The sequence below is a fragment of the Nerophis ophidion genome, linkage group LG15 (genome assembly GCF_033978795.1).
Source record: "Nerophis ophidion isolate RoL-2023_Sa linkage group LG15, RoL_Noph_v1.0, whole genome shotgun sequence".
Lineage (NCBI taxonomy): Eukaryota > Metazoa > Chordata > Actinopteri > Syngnathiformes > Syngnathidae > Nerophis > Nerophis ophidion.
Genome location: NC_084625.1, coordinates 38,978,384 through 39,002,608, shown reverse-complemented (window position 1 = coordinate 39,002,608; position 24,225 = coordinate 38,978,384). Strand labels below are relative to the sequence as shown.

The 24,225-nt window shown below is 39.1% G+C and overlaps 1 protein-coding gene across 1 annotated transcript in view; it reads right to left on the bottom strand.

Annotated features, from left to right (window-relative positions):
- The window catches only part of sspo (SCO-spondin), a 391,512-nt gene that overhangs the window by 14,528 nt on the left and 352,759 nt on the right, over positions 1 to 24,225 (bottom strand). The window contains 2 exon segments of the mRNA XM_061922415.1: positions 5,405 to 5,535; positions 7,927 to 7,987. Of these exon segments, the coding sequence (XP_061778399.1) occupies positions 5,405 to 5,535; positions 7,927 to 7,987 (192 nt within the window).

Here is a 24,225-nt window from a genome sequence, read left to right as displayed (position 1 = left end):
CAAAAACACCTTTAGTGATATAAAAAGGTCTTTAACTCCCCCACCTCCCAAAAAAGATTTGCAACCCCCATGTTTTTGTAACCAATAGCTAACACTGCTGGAAAGCAAATGACGACACAAGCTCAAATAATGGTGGTTAATAAAAATCTAACTTTGCCAGCACGCTGCTTGTTACATGCACACTCTGTTGCCACGGTAACAGTAGCAAATGACACATTTGGCTCCACTGATGTTTATTTTGACTAATCTCCCAGCATGGCTGACTCTATTTTTACTGTGTTGATGTATGGATGCCAACAGAGAACAGAGTCTAAATGGTGATGCACTTCCGTCCTTTCTGTCTTGCAAGAAAAAAATAAAATAAAAACAAGAACAATTTAATACGACCACAAGAAAAAGTGAAGAGGGGAACTCAACACGTGAGGTGGCAGTGTTCTGCTTCACGTGCACAAATCAACACATCTATTTTTAGACCAGGAGTGGCTCAACACCTAAATCAAGTATCTGCATTGTTAGCAGTCATGTTAACAGGAGCTTTGCAGAGATTATCATACGTACACTGTGGGCCTAAGGTTCAAACACCACACGGTGTGTGCATTCTAGAAAATAGCACATACTATTAGTGGGCGTGTTGCGTGGAATTTACTAACACTTAGTGTGCAATTGAAAAGTAGCACAGATGCAACAAATGTGTACTTAAAGAAGTTTTTTTTTCATGTCTGAAAAAAAACCCCTGCAAAAAACACTAAAAGACACCAAAACACATTAATTTAATTGATTTTAATTATTTTTTATTTGATGAGTATATGTTTATAATATGTATGCATTTAATGAGTAAATATTCTTATAAATACTGTATATATTTCTTGAGTGTATTTACACATATTGTATGGATATTTGCTCTATTTATTATGTAAAAAAAATAGTACAATAACACCGCAGCTGTGATGCAACTATAAGCAGGAGCATTTTAATATAAAAAAACAGAAGTAGCAAAACCGTAGGTAAGGGAATCAATACAAATATCGTTAATATAGATTTTAAGACTAATATCAGTATCGCACTGATATAGGAGTAATAAGTAAATATATACGTTTTAGTTATCTTCTGTTTATTTTTACTAATATCTGTAATGGTATAGTGTTGATATTGTTTTATGCATATGTTATTATATGTATATATTGTTGTGAATACTCACTGTATTATTATATTATTTATAAACTGAGGGTAGGTTTGTACTTTCGTAGATTGTATGTAATGTAATTAATTGTATGTATATATATATATTTTTGATATTGTTATGTTGTATTATATTGTTGTATTATACATTGCATTTTTTTTTTACCAATAAGTTTGTTGATTAAAACAATATTTTTGTCCTGTGTTTTACTCTAAAAACAATCATGTTTAAAAAAAAAAATTAAAAGCAAACCTTTTGGTGATCCCAAAGAATGTCCAGTAAAAAGTATCATTATTGGTGTTATTATTGGTATTGGTAAGAATCATTATTCTTAGCAGTAAAGTCCACATCTAAACAGTATTTTCACAGGCTTTTAAAGGAGTTTGGGATTAAGAAAAATAATTGTTGATTATCAGTAACACCCGAAAGGGGTAGAAAATAGTTGGATGGACGTTCATGTTGACACCCTTAGGATTGACTGATTCACGCTGACATAAGAGGTTGTTGACATAAGCGAAACAATTTACTTATGACTTTGCCCAAAAACATGAAACAATTGTATGATTTCTTTTAACTGGTGACATGTTTTTTTTTTAAGTTTATTTCAAACATGTGTATATTTTCATCACACAAATATATTTTTCTATATCATTCTGCTGTTTTTTTAAAAGTTTGTTATATATGTAACAAAGCTGTTTTTTTGCTTGATTATCTTTTTCATTATATCTTCCTGTGGCTGACGATCCAAACATGTACAACGAGATAATCCTGCTTTTATTTTGAAGCTTACTTTGCACTGAACAGAGTTAATGTTGCTGCTTAGTGATAATGATGAAGTTAACACTTTTGAACACAACCCGAACATTTTATGTGGACGATGCATGTTGACGTCAATTTAAGCGAACACTTTGTAGTAAAAATAAACAGAATGGAAGAGCTCTTGATGAGTTGTTGACATAAACAGGCCTGACCAGTGTTCTGAAAGTTACTTTAAAAAAACAATTAATTATAGTTACTTGTTACTTTACCAAATACGTAATTGAATTACTTATGGAATTACTCTTAAATAAATGTAATTGTATTACTAGGAAAAGTAATGAATAGGTTACTTAGAAAAAAATAAAAATTCAAATATCTGGTATTTGCATGAATTACCATTACCATGAATTGATTTACGTGGACCCCGAGTTAAACAAGTTGTTACCATTCAGTGGTCAATTGTATGGAATATGTGCAATCTACTGATAAAAGTTTCAATAAATCAATCAATGCAGTTGAAAGATTTTTTCAAACTAATTTTAGCTCAGAAGCCACATGGAGGAAAATCTGTGCACACACGGGTTTGACTAATAAAATCATGGCATTAAAACTAAAAAATAAAGACAATTACAGATTGTTTTCTGTGTCGTACTTTGGCCAAAAATAGAACAAACACATTCTGAAAATATTACAATAAAAATATAGAAAATTATATCGGAAGCATTATTATTTTATTTAATGACTTAAGTATCGTTTATGACAACCTTTTTCCAAAACACAATATAAAATGTGAGATATAACAGGATAATGCATACATTTATCATTTGTTTTCAAAATTGTTACAAAAAAGTGGGACCCCAAACATTTACTGTGGGACCCCATTTTTTATGACTTGATGGGGTCCTTGGGAAACCATTTGGAACATTTGTAGCGCCAATATTGATGGAGTATTGGTGCGTGCAAAACAGCAGCAGGCGGCTGTGGCCGGTGGGCCGGTTCTAATACTAATCAAATATCATCCCGGGGGGGCCATAGATAATTCCCGCGGGCCTTGACTTTTCACACCCCTGCCTTTGAGCAAAGTGTGTGTGTGTGTGTTTTTAGTGTCGTGTCACGTCCATGGAGCTGTGCTTGTTAGCTTTAGCCGTTAGCAGCGTCAGTTTGTCGTCTCTGATGCCAGCTCTTTTGAATCTTTTCACTCGATTGTTTTACTTTAGCTTAATAAATACCGTAGATTGAATGTGCTTTGTGGACTTGGAGAAGGCATTCGACCGTGTCTGTCGGGAAGTCCTGTGGGGAGTGCTCAGAGAGTGTGGGGTATCGGACTGTCTTATTGTGGTCCGCTCCCTGTACCATCAGTGTCAGAGCTTGGTCCGCATTCCCGGCAGTAAGTCGGACACATTTCCAGAGAGGGTTGGACTCCGCCAAGGCTGCCCTTTGTCACCGATTCTGTTCATAAGTTTTATGGACCGAATTTCTAGGCGCAGTCAAGGTGTTAAGGGGTTCCGGTTTGGTGGCCATGGGATCAAGTCTCTGCTTTTTGCAGATGATGTGGTCCTGATAGCTTCATCTGGCTGGGATATTCAGCTCTCACCGGATCGGTTCGCAGCAGAGTGTTAAGCGACCGGAATAAGAATCAGCACCTCCAAGTCCGAGCCCATGGTTCTCTCCCAGAAAAGGGTGGAGTGCCATCTCCGGGTTGGGGAGGAGACCCTGCCCCAAGTGGAGGAGTTCAAGTACCTAGGAGTCTTGTTCACGAGTGGGGGAAGAGTGGATCGTGAGATCGACAGGCGGATCGGTGCGGCGTCTTCAGTAATGCGGACGTTGTATCGATCCGTTGTGGTGAAGAAGGAGCTGAGCCGGAAGGCAAAGCTCTCAATTTACCGGTCAATCTACGTTCCCATCCTCACTTCTCCCGTCCAAAGGCAAAACCTAGTAACTCACTTCTAGCTGATTTTGAGAAAACAAAGGAAAACTAATCTGTCTTGATGCTGTCTTACAAAGATCTACAAAGTCATCAAACGTATAGATGTTTTCTTGAGCTTTCATTTTCTTGCCGATTGAGCCATGGATTGAATCTGCTCTCATGAACGTGTGCCCTTTCTCCAGATATTTTACTACAAACTCGGGTGGGCCCCATTCTGCGTTTGCACATTGGGCAAGAGCCGTGTACAGCGTCCAGTCTTTATATTGACCTCCACAGTTATCTCCCCAAAAGAGTATGCAAGGGGCAGAATCAAAAACAGTACATTTAATGAAGGTGCTTGCAACGTCCTGGGCCAATCTTCCAAATATCCTCTCGTGCCATAATATCACATAATCAGGTTGACCGTTGGCCCCCATTCGTGCAAATGTCTCATTAAAGACAATAAGGCGACTGACAAAGAATCTCCGATTGGTCCCTTGAGATACTAGGTTTTTCTGTTGTATCTACGCGGTTATGTGGTAGTTGCTAGGTCCTGCCATGCGCGTAACAGCTTACTTACGGAACAAATTACAATATAGCATACACTAATGTAAAGCATATCACCTAGGAACTCCAAAATATCATCTCAGTTTTGACCAAAATTTAGTTACTGGATTTTGCCTTTGGACGGGCGACCTATGGTCATGAGCTGTGGGTCATGACCGAAAGGATTTTGACCATGAAAATTATCAAAATATACAGGAACCACACCAAAACCACATAGAAAGCATAGACCAAAAGAGTGGCCTAGTGGTTAGAGTTTCCGCCCCGAGATCGGTAGGCCGTCAGTTCAAATTCCGGCCGAGTCATACCAAAGACTATAAAAATGGGACCCATTTCCTCCCTGCTTGGCACTCAGCATCAAGGGTTGGAATTGGGGGTTAAATCACCATAGATAATTCCTGGGCGCGGCACTGCTGCTGCACTGCTCCCCTCACCTCCCAGGGGGTGATCAAGGGTGATTGATCAAATGCAGAGAATACTCTCGCTACATCTATTATGTGCGTGACAATCATTGGTACTTTAACTTTAACCTTTTAACTTTTAAATATTAAATAACTTATTTTATTTTATCACTTTGTTTTTGAACATCTCATGGTTAAGCCACCTGGTGGCAAGGTGAGGCTCTGCCTAATTTTGCCTCCCCTGACAGCCCATTTTTAAGTAACGCTATTATTAAATCACGCCGTTATTACGAACACTGCAGCCAACATAAACTCATTGTCAACATAAACGGGTTCCTCTGTACTTGAAATGGTATATAGGTATTTTAATGTGATAAAAATAGAGCAAAAGACAAAGAAGACGTTTAAAGATAAAGAATTCAGTGTCTTCGCTCTGACTTTTTACATTGTATAATGCAGGCAAAGTGCACCAGAACTTGATGAGTTTGTCAACACTGACGGGTTATCAACATAAGCAGGACCCGACTTAAGTGTGTTCCATTGTACTGTAAACGTGTGTGTGTGTGTGTGTGTTTGTGTTTATCTCATTCAAACCTCCAAGATGACATCAGTCCTGGACAGACATCGTCCCCTGCAGAAGCTAACCTCCACGTTGTCAAGGCGACAGTCTCCCTTCGTGATGTTCTTGACTTGTACGTAACGACGACACTCGGGCACAGGTTCACCTAACAAATACGTACAGAAGTAAAGACGTGAGGGGGGGGGGGGTGTAAATGGTTAAATAAAGAAATATGGTGAAGTTGAACTAGCAATAGAGAAATACATATATTTTTGGTTTGAGAAAGACACAGTCACACAAGCTAGTGCCATCACTGTAGCCTCTTTATACAGTATGTGAGCAAGGAGATTGAAAGCCAAATATATGTTATATAAATCTAGCAAAGAACCAACCACCAAGTATATACTAGATCTTTTCTACAGTAGGGTTGGCCCAAACCGATATTGATCAGTATCTGATAATCTGCGCTTGCATGTAAAACGTGTGATAAAATATCCGATATCCGATACAAGCAGTCCTGCAGCGGGATTACTTGTGCAGATATGGACAGCCGGTTAACGTCTAAATGTCCTCCAATAAACATACAAGGTTGGTCTTTTCTTGTATTGTAGTCAAGTCATTTACAAAAGGTAAACATGGCAGGTTATAGGGTCACAGAACTAGAAACTACACCACAGCTAAGCACACAATAGCACACAAGCTAGACATACTATGTCCCTAACTCAGGGGTCACCAACGCGGTGCCCGCGGGCACCAGGTAGCCCGTAAGGACCAGATGAGTAGCCCGTTGGCCTGTTCTAAAAATAGCTCAAATAGCAGCACTTACCAATGAGCTGCCTCTATTTTTTTTTATTTTTTTTATTTACTAGCAAGCTGGTCTCGCTTTACTCGACATATTTAATTCTAAGAGGGACAAAACTCAAATAGAATTTGAAAATCCAAGAAAATATTTCAAAGACTTGGTCTTCACTTGTTTAAATAAATTCATTTATTTTTTTTACTTTGCTTCTTAGAACTTTTAGAAAGACAATTTTAGAGAAAAAAATCCAACCTTAAAAATGATTTTAGGATTTTTAAACACATATACCTTTTGACCTTTTAAATTCGTTCCTCTTCTTTCCTGACAATTTAAATACATTTTCAAAATGTTGTTTTTTTATTATTATTGTAAAGAATAATAAATACATTTTAATTTAATTCTTCATTATAGCTTCTGTTTTTTTGACAAAGAATATTTGTGAAATATTTCTTCAAACTTATGATTAAGATTCCAAAAAAATATTCCGGCAGATCTAGAAAATCTGTAGAACCAAATTTAAATCTTATTTCAAAGTCTTTTGGATTTCTTTTAAAATTGTTGTTCTGGAAAATCTAGAAGAAATAATGATTTGTCTTTGTTAGAAATATAGCTTAGTCCAATTTGTTAAATATTCTAACAAAGTGCAGATTGGATTTTTACCTATTTAAAACATGTCATCAAAATTCTAAAATTAATCTTAATCAGGAAAAATTACTAATGATGTTTCATAAATTATTTTTTTATTTTTTTTAAAAGATTCGAATTAGCTAGTCTTATTTTTTTATCGGTTGAATTTTGAATTTCAAAGAGTCGAAATTGAAGATAAACTATGTTTCAAAATTTAATTTTCTGTTTTTTTCTGTTTTCTCCTCTTTTGAACCGTTCAATTAGGTGTTTTTTTCATCATTTATTCTCTACAAAAACCTTCTGTAAAAGGAAAAAAAATGTACGACAGAATAACAGACAGAAATACCAATTTTTTTTTATATATATATAGATTTATTCATTAAAGGCAAATTGAGCAAATTGGCTATTCCTGGCAGTTTATTTAAGTGTGTATCAAACTGGTAGCCCTTCGCATTAATCAGTACCCAAGAAGTAGCTCTTGGTTTCAAAAAGGTTGGTGACCCCTGCCCTAACTGAACCATATTACAGTCTGAAACGGTACATTTGTCAATAAAAACAAGTATCAAATTAATATAGTTGCATATTGCTTACGCATACAAAGTCTCCAAGGCAGAAATGTATTAGATAGTATCAGTAACAAACCTGTCCACTTAATTTAACTTACTGACTGAATTTAATGATTCAAAAACAACCACTCCACTTAAGACAGAATAATCAATGAATGAATGAATGAATGAATGAATGAATCAATCAATCAATCAAGGTTTATCTGTACAGCACCTTACAACATCACAATGGTGCACAAGGTGTTTTACAGGAAAAATACGTTAAAAGCAAGTAAAATCACAAATTAAGACAGTAATAATAAATACTTACGGCAATTGCTTGTTAAAAGCCAGTTTAAATAAATATGTTTTTAGTTGAGATATAAAAGTTTCTAGCTCTGTGATGGCTCGCAACTCAATTCCAGACAATTATATGTATGTTTTGTATACTTAATTAATTATGATGTGTAGTGACATATTTAGACCACAGGTGTCACTAATTCATATTACTGGCCTGCATACTATATGTATGCAGTCTTTACCTTCTATATTGTATACTTTGATTTAGTGTATGTACGTGGGTTACCTGGAAAATGTTTCCTGCAGACGGGGCAGCAGCTTCCTGGTTCCTCAACTTTGATTTCTCCCTGAAAAAGAATAATACATTCACATTTATTATTATCAATGTCATAGATTAAGTCATTAGGTGGGTATGATCCACGAATGCCCCCTTGAAGTGAAGTAGAGTAGTTTGCCTCACCTTATGACCGAAAACTGCTGTTTATTGTCTGCTCAGCAAGAAAGAGGATGCCACACGCCATACTTGCCAACCCTCCTGGATTTTCCGTGAGACTACCGAAATTCAGCGCCTCTCCCGAAAACCTCCCGGGACAAATTTTCTCCCAAAAATCTTCCGAAATTCAGGCAGAGCTGGAGGCCACGCCCCCCTCAGCTCCAGACCTGACTCAATGTTGTGACCCTCTTAAACAGGACAATACTGCCATCTACTGTATATAGAATGGAATGTAAATGTATTCTACATTTAAGTGGAGTCAAGGAATATGCATTAGGGAGTCTGTTCAGAAGTCCACAGTAAAGAGACGTAACTTCATCACGTCGCCTGGTTATTGACTCCATTGGAAACAAGAATTTCAGTTTATCCAGGAGAGTTCGAAGGGGAAGGGGTATGTTGCCTGTAAATTTTGTAGAACAGACTTCTCCAATGAACACAGCGGCCGAACGGATACTCAGCCATGAACGGTCAGTGAGCGATTCACAAAGCGTCCACAGCGCAGCATCGTTCACAACCCAGTATTATGGGCCAACTCGCAAAATGGAGACCCGATGGTGTATCTTATGCTGACACAAAGATGGCTATGCTGATAGCTGGAAGCAACACCCCGTTCTCATTTGCAGATGTCTACAACAAATCCTTGAAGAATGTTCCCGGATTCGGAGATCCCTCGCCAATACACAAAATGGCAGAACAAAGGTTACTCAAATAGTGAAAAGTAAGTGTTGTTGTTGTTTTTTTGTAACCAGCAAACACAGTACAGTGAGTAGAACAACTGCGTTTTTATTACTGTGTATTTGATAGGTGCCGTCGGAAATTCAACTATTTATTTTATTTATATATATAATAAAATAAATATATATAGCTAGAATTAACTGAAAGTCAAGTATTTCATACATACATATATATATATATATATATATATATATATGAAATATTTGAGTTGGTGAATTATACGCCACCCCTCTTAACCACGCCCCCCGCCCCAACCACGGAAGTGTAAAAGTAAGCGCTCCACTGACTGCCATGATATCAACATGATTTTGGTTTAAAAAGTTATACTGAATAGTGTAAAACCCTTAAAGGCCTCCTGAAATGAGATTTTCTTATTTAAACGGGAATAGCAGGTCCATTGCTAAGTGTTTGTTTTGCATTAAATGTGGGTGGAGAGAAAGGGCTAGATGTAAATATAGCTCCAAATGAGGCATAATGCTGAAATATGTACACAGCTAGCCTAAACAGCATGTTAGCATCGATTAGCATGCCGTGCTAATCGATGCACATTCTACGTAAATCGACTTGAATCCGTCCCTGATAGTGTTGTTACACCCCCCGACAACACACCGACGAGGCATGATGTCTCCAAAGTACCGGAAAACAGTCGAAAAAACGGAAAATAACAGAGCTGATTTGACTCGATGCATGTGATGTGGTAGGGAAAAATGGCGATGTGACGTCACGTTCTGACGTCGTCGCTCAGAGAGGGATAAACAGAAAGGCGTTTAATTCGCCAATATTCACCCATTTAGAGTTCGGAAATCGGTTAAAAATATATATGGTCTTTTTTTCTGTAACATTAAGGTATATATTGACACTTACATAGGTCTGGTGATAATGTTCCCCTTTAACACATGTTTTCTCTACATCAACCAGCATGTTTTTGGATGGGGAAATTGTGATATATATCTTACTGGAGAAATCATTGACTTATTCGTCGTCCTGCAGCAGCTGTTTAAAAGGCAGCTGTGAGCTTGGCTCCTCGGCTTCTCTCTGAGACACTCGGTGTTCACCGCAGCCATCCGACCTCGAGGTATGTCTTTACAATCTTTTAAATATCATTAAAACACTATTAAAACAACAAGCAGATAAGGGATCTTCCAGAATTATCCTAGTAAATGTGTCTAATTATTTCTGAAACGCTCACACTGCCGCCGCCCAGAGCCGTAGCTTTTTTTTTCTTTTTCTAGTCCTTCAATATCAATATCGTAATTCACGAATCTTTCATCCTTGCTCAAGTTAATGGGGAATTTGTCGCTTTCTCGGTCCGAATTGCTCTTACTGCTGGTGGCTCCCATTAAAAACAGTGTGAATATGTGTGGAGCCCTGCAACTCGTGATGTCACGCGCACATACTTCCGGTAAATGCAGGGCTTTTCTATCAGCGACCAAAAGTTGCAAACTTTATCGTCAATGTTCTCTACTAAATCCTTTCAGCAAAATTATGGCAATATTGCAAAATGATCAAGTATGACACATAGAATGGACCTGCTATCCTCGTTTGAATAAGAAAATCTCATTTAAGTAGGGCTTTAATATAAATAAAGCTAATAAAACTAAGATAGTAAAGTTTGGAAATCGCAACATAACGTCTGAACAGAAAATAAGTATTGATGGTACCCAAATTGAAATCGTAGATGAGAATACATTTTTGGGAGTAATAATTGATAGTTAACTATCATGGAAACCTTATGTCAGACACATTGAAACAAAAATCTCCGAAAGCCGTTCAATTTTAAACAAATCAAAACTATACCTCAATGAAAAGGCACTCCTTACTCTATACTGTACCTTGGTACTGCCGTACCTGACATATTGCGTTGGAGTATGGGGGAATACTGACCACAACACAATTCATCTCTGATCATGTTACAGAAAAGTGCAGTGCGGATCATTCACAACGTTGTTTTTTTAGAACATTCTCAAAATCTGTTTATACAATCAAAGTTGCTCAAATTTGATGACTTTGTTAAATATAATACATGAATAATCTTGTATAAAGAATTTAACAAATTATTGCCACCTAATTTACAATGTTTTTTTATAAGACGAGTGCAAGGCTCATAACTTGAGATTTGAGGTTTGAGCAGAGAGCTCAAACCACTTGTAAACATTTTTGTGTGTCTCTATGCGGAATAAAAATATGGAACAAACTGGATTTACAACATAAGCAATACCAAACTATTAATGGATTTTAACTGATATACTAACATGGGGTCTGGTTTAAATATAGAAATGAGGGTCTTTAATTTAATTTGACTTGCGGTTGTACTCTGTCTCAAAGTGTTAACACGTGTTCCTTACCATTATTGCTATGTTGTCTATTACCTTTGTTGGTATTTTGTCTATTTTGTCTATTACCGTTGTTGGTATATTCATTCTTCCTACATTGTTGATACAAATTATTGTTAGAGTGTAATAATTATTGTTACCTGTGGTAATGCCACTATAATACGACATTTGTATATTCCTTAAAAAAAGTAACAGTGAAACTCAATGTATTAATCACTCAATGGAGAACTGGGGGGGAGATTAAATAAATTACCATATTTTTCGGACTATAAATCGCAGTTTTTTTCATAGTTTGGCCGGGGGTGCGACATATACTCCGGAGCGATTTATGTGTGAAATTATTAACACATTACCGTAAAATATAAAATTATATTATTTATCTCATTCGCGGAAGAGACGAAGAAAATGTCAGCAATCGTCACACACACGTCAACCAATTAGAATTCGGCGGGGGAGGGTCATGACAGAAGTGCATTGTGGGTCATGGGATGCTAACTGCTATATGCTACTGCCGTAAGGAAATCATGTACTGCAGATTGCAAGCTGGACGTAGTGAAATATGCAGCAGAAAACGACAAGAGGAAGCGGCGCATACTTTTGAAGTTGGTACAGTTGTTTAGAAGCGACATCAAGGCAGAAGAGTTCATGGGATTTATCGATTAGGAGTGACAGATTGTTTGGTAAACGTATAGCATGTTCTATATGTCATAGTTATTTGAATGACTCTTACCATAATATGTTACATTAACATGCCAGGCACCTTCTCATTTATGCGTCACATATTGTACACTTATTCAGCCTGTTGTTCACTATTCTATATTTATTTTAAATTGCTTTTCATATGTCTATTCTTGGTGTTGGATTTTATCAAATAAATTTCCCCCTAAAATGCGACTTATACGCCAGTGCGATGTATACAGTATATGTTTTTTTCCTTCTTTATTATGCATTTTCGGCCGGTGCAATTTATACTCTGGAGCGATTTATAATCCGAAAAATACGGTATCTTCTTCCTACTCCTTTTCAGGCAAAACTGGACAATGGTTATATACTGTACATTACCTTTTGCATTATATTCATTTATAAGACCATGTATTGTCTAATTTGTACTTTCTTTTTTCTGTCATTGCCTGAAATAAATGAAAAAAAACAAAACAAAAAAAACAAAAAAATAAGATAAAAGCGGACACGTGTCACATGACTAGATGCGCCCGCTTCACACTGTCCGGCCATTGAACAAGATTCCACTGATTGAGAGACGAGAGCGCTGATCAACAAGCCAAAAGGTCCAAGCTGTCTGCTTGTTGTCCAGCATGACACGGAAGGCGTCAGGGAGTAAAGATTACACACATAGGGCGTGATCTACTAGGACTGCATTTACAATTGTAAAGTGGTGTAGACCGACGTATTTAAACGAGGATGTTGCATGTACTAAGGCAATAGTTCTCAACCTTTTTTCAGTGATGTACCCACTGTGAAAATTTTTTTAATTCAAGTACCCCCTTATCAGAGCAAAACATTTTTGTTTGAAAAAAAGAGATAAAGAAGTAAAATACAGCACTATGTCATCAGTTTCTGATTTATTAAATTGAATAACAATGCAAAATATTGCTAATTTGTAGTGGTCTTTCTTGAAATATTTGGAAAAAAAGATATAAAAATAACTAAAAACTTGTTGAAAAATAAAGAAGTGATTCAATTATAAATAAAGATTTCTACACATAGAAGTAATCATCAACTTAAAGTGCACTCTTTGGGGATTGTAATAGAGATCCATCTTGATTCATGAACTTAATTTCTAAATATTTCTCCACACAAAAAAAAAATCTTTAACATCAATATTTATGGAACATGTCCACAAAAAAATCTAGCTGTCAACACTGAATATTGCATTGTTGCATTTCTTTTCACAGTTTATGAACTTACATTCATTTTTTGTTGAAGTATTATTCAGTAAATATATTTATAAAAGATTTTTGAATTGTTGCTATTTTTAGAATATTTTTAAAACATCTCACGTACCCCTTGGCATACTTTCAAGTACCTCCAGGGGTACGCGTACCCCCATTTGAGAACCGCTGTACTAAGGCATGTGATTTGAACGTAATGAAAAAGATTAAAAATAAGCCGGGTGTCTGGGGGCCGCAGAATGACAGTATGATCCCGCCCCGACACATGTAAAAATTAGCACAAAAAAAAGGCAAAATTTCAAGATGTGTTAGTGTTTAAAGAAGATACAAATTATCAACAGAGTTTACCTAAATGCATATCCATTTCTTCCAAATAAATAACAATGTCTGTTCCACTCATTATGTTATTTTGTCACTACAGTAATACAACCTGTGTTCACATCCACAGGAACCACATGGGTTGGCCTTCTCTATACAGTATTCACAACCATATTAGTGTTCACTTCACAGCCACAGATTGTTCATCTAGTTATTTATATTATTTACACATTACTTTGGCATTTTTGCTTTGATGGCTCTGACATGAGCCTTCCTGGCAAATTTCTGATCAACTTGCATTTTCCTTTTTGTTTCTGCTTTAGTGGATTCCGCCTTGGATTGCACAGCCAATTTCAGTCTTTTCGACTCCCTCTCCACTTCTAACCGCCCCAAATGCAAAAATCATAAAGAGTACAAAAATGTTTTACTCTATTAGCTAACTTTCTTTATCTGAATAGCCATTTGTAATTTAGAACCTGAAATAACAAATATCTTGCAGTCATGTTGTTCATGTTTCAGAATGATTCAACAATTCAATGTCAAAATATAAACATAAAAAAATGAACACAATGTCAGCTATTGTCTTGTTCTAAAACACCAATGAAAATAACATTTAGCATTTAGACAGGCTATACCATAGCAAAAGTCATCACATGTATGCCAAAATCATGTGTGTTCTTAAATGTGTATTCCACGTTTTCCATGTCGGGAGCAGTTTTGATTTGGTCTTGCATACTAAACAACTAAAATGAATGTGTTGGGCATGGCTTTATCCAGACGCATACAATTGTCAAGAAGACGCATTGTGTGTTTCCTGGACGTCGTCTACATCGCTAAAAGAAAAATCTAAGGAAGAAAATCCCTCTGCCATCTTCCACTAGTCTTTTTTAATACATAAATTGCCCGCTTGAGTTTTCCCTCTTCTCTACTCCGACTCTCTCATCATCATTTGCGATTTCCTTTACTGGTTCGATGACCCGTCTTATCTTGCCTCTGATTGGCCTGTTCGTAATGTTTTGGCCTAATCTTACCCAATCGTGACTCATCATAGTAAACCAACCAACCAATCATGGATTTTCTTATATGTAAACCAATCATCGAGGTTTCCCGTATATTTTGCCGCCTGCCCTTGGAGTTGCTTCACTTCATAGCTCCTATTTTTAAGTTAATAACTTTTAATGGAAAACCGTAGTTTTTACCATTGGATTATCAAAAACCGTACTCATTACGGGAAAACCGTAGGTGTTGGCAGGTATGGCAAAGAGACGGATCAAGATTTTAACAAACATTGTAGTTCGGAAAAAACAAAAAAAACCCCCCAAAAAAACGGAAAATTATTTTTTATATTTTTACAAAGATAAAAAAGACGAATTTCTGACTATAGATGGAAAAATCACATGCCTGTGTACTTTACCAGGCATCGTTTACTGTACATTCATGTTATCATACTCCTACCTGTGACGTTTTCTATGTTTACTAACATGCATGAGACACTTTTTATGGGCATGCCACTGTCCAAAGCGCATTGACAATGGAACCCTTTTTCTTTTCCAGCATTGAAAGAGACAGGCTACACTTACTGTGCTCAAGACGGAAAAAAAGCATACTTTGAAAATCTTATTTTTCATTTGGGGGAGATGTTAATATATATCAGGGGTCGGCAACCTTTACCACTCAAAGAGCCATTTTGACCAGTTTCACAAAATAAAGAAGACAATGGGAGCCGCAACCATTCTCGCAAATATCTGCTGGTGGTCATCCAGACAACAATAATAAGTGCGTGCCATGAAGCCATTGTCTTAGACGCCTTCTACAACATGAACAAACTGCTTGGCAGTTCAGCAAAATGTTGTATGTGGCTTCCGCAGATACACGTACATGACTGCAAGGCATACTGGGTGATATAAACAACTTTAACACTCTTACTAATATGCACCACACTGTGAACCCACACCAAACAAGAATGGCAAACACATTTCGGGAGAACATCTGGGGGGGACGGGGTTTGGTGCTAGCGGGGTGTGTAATATAGTCAGGAAGAGTCATGGATGCAAAGGATTTTGGGTATTTGTTGTGTTGCGTTTATGTTGTGTTACTGTGAGGATGTTCTCCCGAAATGTGTTTGTCATTCTTGTTTGGTGTGGGTTCACAGTGTGGTGCATATTAGTAAGAGTGTTAAAGTTGTTTATATCACAACCGTCAGTGTAAACTGAATCACCCAGTATGCCTTGCAGTCGTGTACGTGTATCTGCGGAAGCCACATACAACATGTCGCTGGACTGGCAAGCATGCGTCCGGTCGGCACGCAGATAGCATTGCGTGAAAGGCAGGCGCGATTACATGTTGTAGAGGACGTTAATAGTAAAACCATCACGGCATGCTCTCAATGTGGTAGTCCGAGAGAATATTGGAAAACGTTGACCCCAGATGATGTCCGGGAGAGGCCCCGAAATCCGGAATCCCCCCGTAACAGTCTGGGGGGTCGTCGATTATGCAGTTGAGACGCATCAGGGATGCCAAAGAGCCACATGCGGCTCCGGAGCCGCGGGTTGCCGACCCCTGATGTATATTGTAAATGAAAAATTTAATGGCATTAAAAAATGCCAGCAGACACCAAAACGCATCAGTTGTATTAGTTTTAATTGGCTCTTTAAGTCGCCAAAGATGCAGTTATAAAATTAAAAAAGGATGTTGCTGAATAGATGATAAGTCTAATATTTTTTATTTCTGACAGACCATGCAAATATGTTGACACACATGTATGACGGAGGATTGTGTGTCAATTGTCTGTCTTTACTCCGTTTGCACATACTTTTTCAGACGTGCTAAATAAAACAATGGGTGATGAGTGTTGATAAATCATATTGCGCCTGTAACATATTTGCATCTTCTCCTCCCAGTATTGTAGGCGTTTTGATGATCAGCATATATTCTGTTTATTAATGAAGAATGGAAAAGGATTGCGCTCCTTAATCTTATCACTTAACAGAAGCAATCCACTTTGCACATGTTTAGTAGCTGCGCTTTGCCTGTGGTATCAGGTTTTCACGTGTTTTAGTTTACGCTACCCTTAAGTAAATCGGCCAATACTACCAATTGAAATGTGCAGATTCAGCGATATTTACTTCAGAAAATGTGAAAATATTTTTTACATACATTTGTTGTATAGATCCTTAGAAAAAATATTGATATTTATGTAATCAGTTATTTAGTTAGTTCTGACAAATCTAAGTTTATATGAGCAGAAACTGATGAAGTCTCCTCGGATGAGAGGCGGAACCTCTTTTTTTTTTTAGAAAAACTGAACAGCCCAGTTGTGATGGATGCCCTGAGGATTCAATAACCTGATAAATAAGAACATCCATAGACGGTAAAGATGGATGATATCAACATGATTAATAGAGTTGTGAATCTTTGGGCACTACACAATTTGATTCGATTCGATTCTTGGGGGTAATGATTCGATTCAGTTTCAAATTTGGAGTCAAAATCAATCCTTTTTTAAATAACATCGGGGGCCAGTTCTATGATTAACTACATACAGTCCTCCATAAAATAGACAACCAGCTCTAATACATTTTTATATTACTCAAAAGGAAAGGTTTTATTTTTTATAAAATCCTGGACAAACATGCACTAAAGTCAAATACAAATAAGACAACAACACAAGTATCCCACACTTCTCTTTTCTAAAAGTAAATATGTTCAACCAAGGTGGGCATCTAGACCAATGGTATGATTTTCCTGAGTGGCTGGACAAGACAGATTTAAAAAAAAGTAAGAATAAAATAGATGTTTTAATATGTTTTTCAATGGATTAGGAATTGTTACAAATAAGTATTGCGATTGATTCGAAAATCGATGTATTTTTTTGACATCCCTGATGATTACTGATTCTGAGTATTCCAACATGACAACCAGCCAAACACCTCCACTGCCCTTTTGCTCCAGAAGCTGAGAATGATGGTGATGGGCTGGACAAGCATGAGACCAGACCTTCTATACAGGACATACTCAAAAAAGGTAGGTGGAGGGCAACAAGCTCAACCAACTCCTACATATGTCGCATGTACAAACCCCGTTTCCATATGAGTTGGGAAATTGTGTTAGATGTAAATATAAACGGAATACAATGATTTGCAAAACCTTTTCAACCCAGATTCAGTTGAATGCACTACAAAGACAAGATATTTGATGTTCAAACTCAGAAACTTTATTTTCTTTTTGCAAATAATAATTAACTTCGAATTTCATGGCTGCAACACATGCCAAAATTGTTGGGAAAGGGCATGTTCACCACTGTGTTACATGGCCTTTCCTTTTAAGAACAAACGTTTGGGAACTGAGGAGACACATTTTTTAAGCTTCTCAGGTGGAATTCGTTCCCATTCTTGCTTGATGTACAGCTTAAGTTGTTCAACAGTTCGGGGGTCTCCGTTGTGGTATTTTAGGCTTCATAATGAGCCACACATTTTCAATGGGAGACAGGTCTGGACTACAGGGACGCCAGTCTAGAACTTGCACTCTTTTACTATGAAGTCACGTTGATGTAACACGTGGCTAGGCATTGTCTTGCTGAAATAAGCAGGGGCGTCTATGGTAACGTTGCTTGAAAGACAACATATGTTGCTCCAAAACATGTATATAACATTAAGCATTAATGGCGCCTTCACAGATGTGTAAGTTACCCATGCCTTGGGCACTAATACACCCCCGTACCATCACAGATGCTGGCTTTTACACTTTGCTCCTATAACAATCCGGATGGTTCTTTTCCTCTTTGGTCCGGAGGACACCACGTCCACAGTTTCCAAAAACAATTTGAAATGTGGACTTGTCAGACCACAGAACACCTTTCCACTTTGTATCAGTCCATCTTAGATGAGCTCAGGCCCAGCGAAGCCGACTGTGTTTCTGGGCGTTGTTGATTAACGGTTTTCGCCTTGCGTAGGAGAGTTTTAACTCGCACTTACAGATGCAGCAACCAACTGTAGTTACTGACAGTGGGTTTCCTAAGTGTTCCTGAGCCAGTGTGGTGATATCCTTTACACGCTGATGTCGCTTGTTGATGCTGCACAGCCTGAGGGATCGAAGGTCACGGGCTTAGCTGCTCACGTGCACTGATCTTTCCAGATTCTCTGAACCCTTTGATATTACAGACCGTAGATGGTGAAATCCCTAAATTCCTTGAGAAAGTTTTTTTTTTTTAAACTGTTCAACAATTTGCTCACGCATTTGTTGACAAAGTGGTGACCCTCGCCCCATCCTTGTTTGTGAATGACTAAGCATTTCATGGAATCTACTTTTATACACAATCATGGCACCCACCTGTTCCCAAATATCTTGCACACCTGTGGGATGTTCCAAATAAGTGTTTGATGAACATACCTCAACTTTATCAGTATTTATTGCCACCTTTCCCAACTTCTTTGTCCTGTGTTGCTGGCATCAAGTTCTAAAGTTAATGAGTATTTGCAAAAAAAAAATGTTTATCAGTTTGAACATCAAATATGTTGTCTTTGTAGCATATTCAACTGAAAATGGGTTGAAAATGATTTGCAAATCATTGTATTACGTTGATATTTACATCTAACACAATTTCCCAACTTATATGGAAACGGGGTTTGTAGGAGTGAAAGAGAATTCTAGCAACAACTTTTCAAGTTCTAATAAACTTAGGCAGTGCTGGAAAACAATGTTACACATTAAACATTACACTTTTGTTGCAGTGGTTTAGACATTCATGAATATGTGTTGATTGCTTTGGAGTGGGCAGCAAATGTACTGTTGTACAAGCTGTACACTGACTACTTTAGAATTTCTTTGGTGTGCTCCTATGAATAGATATTAATTTTAGGGGTGCACTCACTTTTGTGAGTACTGTAAATACAGGAATAGAGCCTTCTGAAACCCACTACTACCGACCAAGCAGTCTGATAGTTTATATATCAATGATGAAATATTAACATTGCAACACATGCCAATACGGCCTTTTTAGTTTACTAAATTGTAATTTCGCGCCGAAGTATCCTGCTGAAACGTCGCGATTTGATGACGCGTGCGCGTGACGTCACGCATTCTAGAGGACATTTTGTTCCAGCACCGTTCCCAGCAATAAGTCGTCTGTTTTCATCGCATAATTCCACAGTATTCTGGACATCTGTGTTGTTGAATATTTTGCAATTTGTTCAATGAATAATGGAGACGTCAAAGAAGAAAGCTGTAGGTAGGAGGCGGTGTATTGCGGCCGCCTTTAGCAACACAAACACAGCCGGTGTTTCATTGTTTACATTCCCGAAAAATGACGGTGAAGCTTTACTATGGAACAGAGCGGTCAAGCGAACACGGTTGGATTGGACCACACACACAAAGTACAGTGTGTTATGCAGTGATCATTTCGAAAGATCGTGTTTTGAAGAGGGTCCCTTGCGAAGGGCAGAGATGGGCATCGCCACCACCCGTCGACTGGTGCTGAAAAAAGGTGCGGGGCCGACCTTCAGGTTGTACAGGTACGACCATATAATCTCACTAAAACCTTAGTAACACAATAAGCAGATAAGGGATTTTCCAGAATTATCCTAGTAAATGTGTCTATCTAATAACATCTGAATCGCTCCCACTACCCTCGTCTTTTTTTTCTTTCTAGTCCTTCACTCTCACTTTCCTCATCCACAAATCTTTCATCCTCGCTCAAATTAATGGGGAAATCATCGCTTTCTCGGTCCGAATCGCTCTCGCTGCTGGTGGCCATGATTGTAAACAATGTTCAGATGTGAGGAGCTCCACAACCCGTGACGTCACGCGCACATCGTCTGCTACTTCCGGTACAGGCAAGGCTTTTTTACCAGCACCAAAAGTTGCGAACTTTATCGTCGATGTTCTCTACTAAATCCTTCCAGCAAAAATATGGCAATATCGCGATTTGATCAAGTATGACACATAGAATGGACCTGCTATCCCCGTTTAAATAAGAAAATCTCATTTCAGTAGGCCTTTAAGACTCGCGTTCCCTTGATGTTCCCATCTGAGAATAGCTGCGAGACTGAAAGTCTGACAGCAAGCGACCAAAACCAGCCTCAGCAGCAGCATGATTTTATCAGACATCAACACACCTGACTTTTCGCCCTCAGGACTTCTCCGCCCACTCGCCAACGCCTGCAGCCTCGCCTCAAGGGCAGAAGGAACCGACTCACTAAGAGGGTAGGAGTGTACAACAGAATCTTTGAAAGCACTTTGAGCAGAGTGTAGTGGTAAGGGTGCAATGTTGAGTACATGTGACATTTAGAATAAAACGCATCATGCTTGAAAAGATGTCCATAATGATGAAAGTAAATGAGTGTGCATATTTGCCATGTGACTGACTAATAGTCAGGGTGAACATTGCCTCAAAGTCCAAAGTCAGCTGGGATAGGCTCCAGCTCAACTATGATCCTCAACAGAATAAACAGAAATAATAACAAATAGGAATGCATGAGAAATGAAAGAATGAAATGTGAGGAATGGGCAGCACAGTGGAAAAGGGGTTAGTGCATGTGCCTCACAATACAAAGGTCCTGAGTTGTCCTGGGTTCAATCCCGGGCTCGGGATCTTTCTGTGTGGAGTTTAAATGTTCTCCCCGTGACTGCGGGTACTCCGGCTTCCTCCCACCGCCAAAAACATGCACCTGGGGATAGGTTGATTGGCAACACTAAATTGGCCCTAGTATGTGAATGTGAGTGTGAATGTTGTCTGTCTATCTGTGTTGGCCCTGCGATGAGTTGGCGACTTGTCCAGGGTGCACCCCGCCTTCCGCCCGAATGCAGCTGAGATAGGCCCCAGCGATCCCCCGCGACCCCGAACGGGACAAGCGGTAGAAAATGGATGGATGGACGGAATATAAGGAACTTAGAGTAGATATGAGAAGCCAGTTGAGGGTGGTTCATGTATTTAGTCCTGATGCCTGCTGGTGAGATGTTCAATGCATGCCCCGATGAAACATGGCACCGGGTTAGACCTTAGGAGGGTTCATGTCTCACAGCTAGCCTGGGTACGCTACGGTGTCCCTTGGGTGGACTTGAATGAAGTGTCTGCAGAACAGTGCCTCATGTACAAGAACGTTTGATCATATTACGCTTATACTAGCTCACCTGCACTGGCTTCCTGTGCACTTAGGATGCGACGTTAAGGTTTTACTACTTAGGTATAAAATATTAAACGGTCCAGCTCCATTCTATCTTGTTGATTGTATTGTACCATATGTCTCGGCAAGAACTGTGCGTTCAAAGAACTCCAGCTTATTTAGGATTCCCAGAGCCCAGAAAAAGTCTGCGGGCTACAGAGCTTTTTCTATCCGGCCTACTCTGGAATTGTCAGGTCTTTTGATCATGTCTTGTTTGGCTATGTTCTGTTGACGTTGGGGCTCTTTAAGTTCCTATTTTTTTTCACTCCCTTGTTTTGTTGCCATGGTTGCAAATTACGTTCACATGTCTCTGATTAGTGTTCGGCCGCTCACCGGCTACCCGAGCACTAATCAGAGGCATTATTTAAGGCTGCCATTGCCGGTCAGTCAGTCTGGCGTCATTGTGTTCTTTTCATGCTTTGTAATGCCAGTTTTTTCATACCAAAGTCCATGCTACTCTTGTCAAGCCATGTTGTTTTATGTTCATAGTCTGTTTACGTGTTAGTTTTGTTCCTTAGCCAAGTTGTGCCTCCTCTGTGAGCGCTTTTTGTTTGTACATTTTTTTTAGTTAAAATTAAATCAGGTTTTTACCTAATCGCCTTGTCCCGAGTAGTGGGTATGCCTTCCTGGGAGAACGACCCCGCATCAAGCTGCGACCCCCCCCACCCATCGTGACAGAATGACGCCAGCCCGACTGACCGACAATGGCAGGCTTAAACAATGCCTCTGATTAGTGCTCGGGTAGCAGGTGAGCGACCAAACACTAATCAGAGACAAATGAACGTATTTTCAACCATGGCAACAAAACAAGGGAGTGAAAAAAACAGGAACTTAAAGAGTCCAAAGGTCAACAGAACATAGCCAAATAAGACATGATCAAAAGACATGACAGGAATGCCCACCTGGTAACAATTAGAGATGCTACCTTAGTAGAAGCATTTAAGTGCCATCTCATTTGTATACGCTAGCCTTTGAATAGACCCCCCTTTTAGACCAGTTGAACAGCCGTCTCTTTTCCGCTCTGCCCCCCTTTGCTGCGTGGAGAGGTTAATAGGTGACCACATATGACGCGCAAGCTGTTCAAAGTCGGGACCGGGATGGACCACTCATCTGTGCATCAGTTGGGGACGTCTCTGCGCTGCTGACTTGTCTCCACCCAAGATGATCCCCCGCTGGCCCCACTATGGACTGGAATCTCACACTATTAACTATAGATCCACTTGACATCCATTGCACTGGTCGCCCAGGGGACGGGGGGTCCCCTCCAAGGCTTCTTATTGTATCCCGTTGGGTTGACTTTTATTGCCCTTATGTGGGATCTGAGGAGAGGATGTTGTTGTGGCTTGTGCAGCCCTTTGAGACACTTGAGATGTAGGGCTATGTAAATAAACTTTGGTTGATTGATTGATTGATTTATGTAACAACAGTTGCGTGGCTTTCCTACTAAAATAGACGTAAGTTAAAATCCACAATAGCCAGTAAGAATTCAGACATATTAAAGCAGGGGTCTCAGACACATGGCCCGCAGGCCGCAATTGGTTATTTTGCGGCCCCTACCTTAATATGAAAGTATTGTTAGTGCGGCCCGCGAGTTTTATATGGATGCTGCTTGACAGCATTGTGTTATTTGGCTCCAAAATGGCTCTTTCAACGTTCTGGGTTGCCTACCCCTGTGTTAGTGGAAAAGCGGCAAATGAGTGGAAGCGACAGAGATGTTGCCATGGAGACGAGGGTTTTCTTACGCAACACCTGTCTGTCAGTAATAACAGTCCCCGATAACCTCGACCAATTCAAACCGTTATTTGTAGAGATGTCCGATAATATAAGACTGCTGATATTATCGGCCGATAAATGCTTTAGAACAGGGGTCTCACACACGCGGCCCGCAAGACGTTTTTTTGCGGCCCCCACCTTAAAATGAAAGTCTAATGTTAGTGCGGCCCGCATGTTTTGTATGAATGGCGCTTGACAGTGTTGTTATTCGGCTCCAAAATGGCTCTTTCAACGTTCTGGGTTGCCTACCCCTGCATTAGTGGAAAAGCGGCGAATAAGTGGAAGCGACAGAGATGTCGCCATGGAGACGAGGGTTTTCGTACGTGCCCAGCTGCAGTAACGCCGCGGCACCTGTCCATCAGTAATAACAGCCCCGATAACCTGGACCAATTCAAACCGTTATTATGTCCGATAATGTCGGACTGCCGATATTATCGGCCGATGAATGCTTTAAAATGTAATATCGGAAATTATCGGTATCGGTTTAAAAAAGTAAAATGTATGACTTTTTAAAACGCCGCTGTACAGAGTGGTACACGGACATAGGGAGAAGTACAGAGCACCAATAAACCTTAAAGGCACTGCCTTTGCGTGCCGGCCCACTCACACAATGCCTATGGCTTTTCACACACACAAGTGAATGCAAGCATACTTGGTCAACATCCATACAGGTCACACTGAGGGTGGCCGTATAAACTACTTTAACACTGTTACAAATATGCACCACACTTCGAGCCCACACCAAACAAGAATGACAATCACAATTTCGGGAGAACATCCGCACCATAACACAACATAAACACGACAGAACAAATACCCAGAACCTCTTGCAGCACTAACTCTTCCGGGACGCTACAATATTTT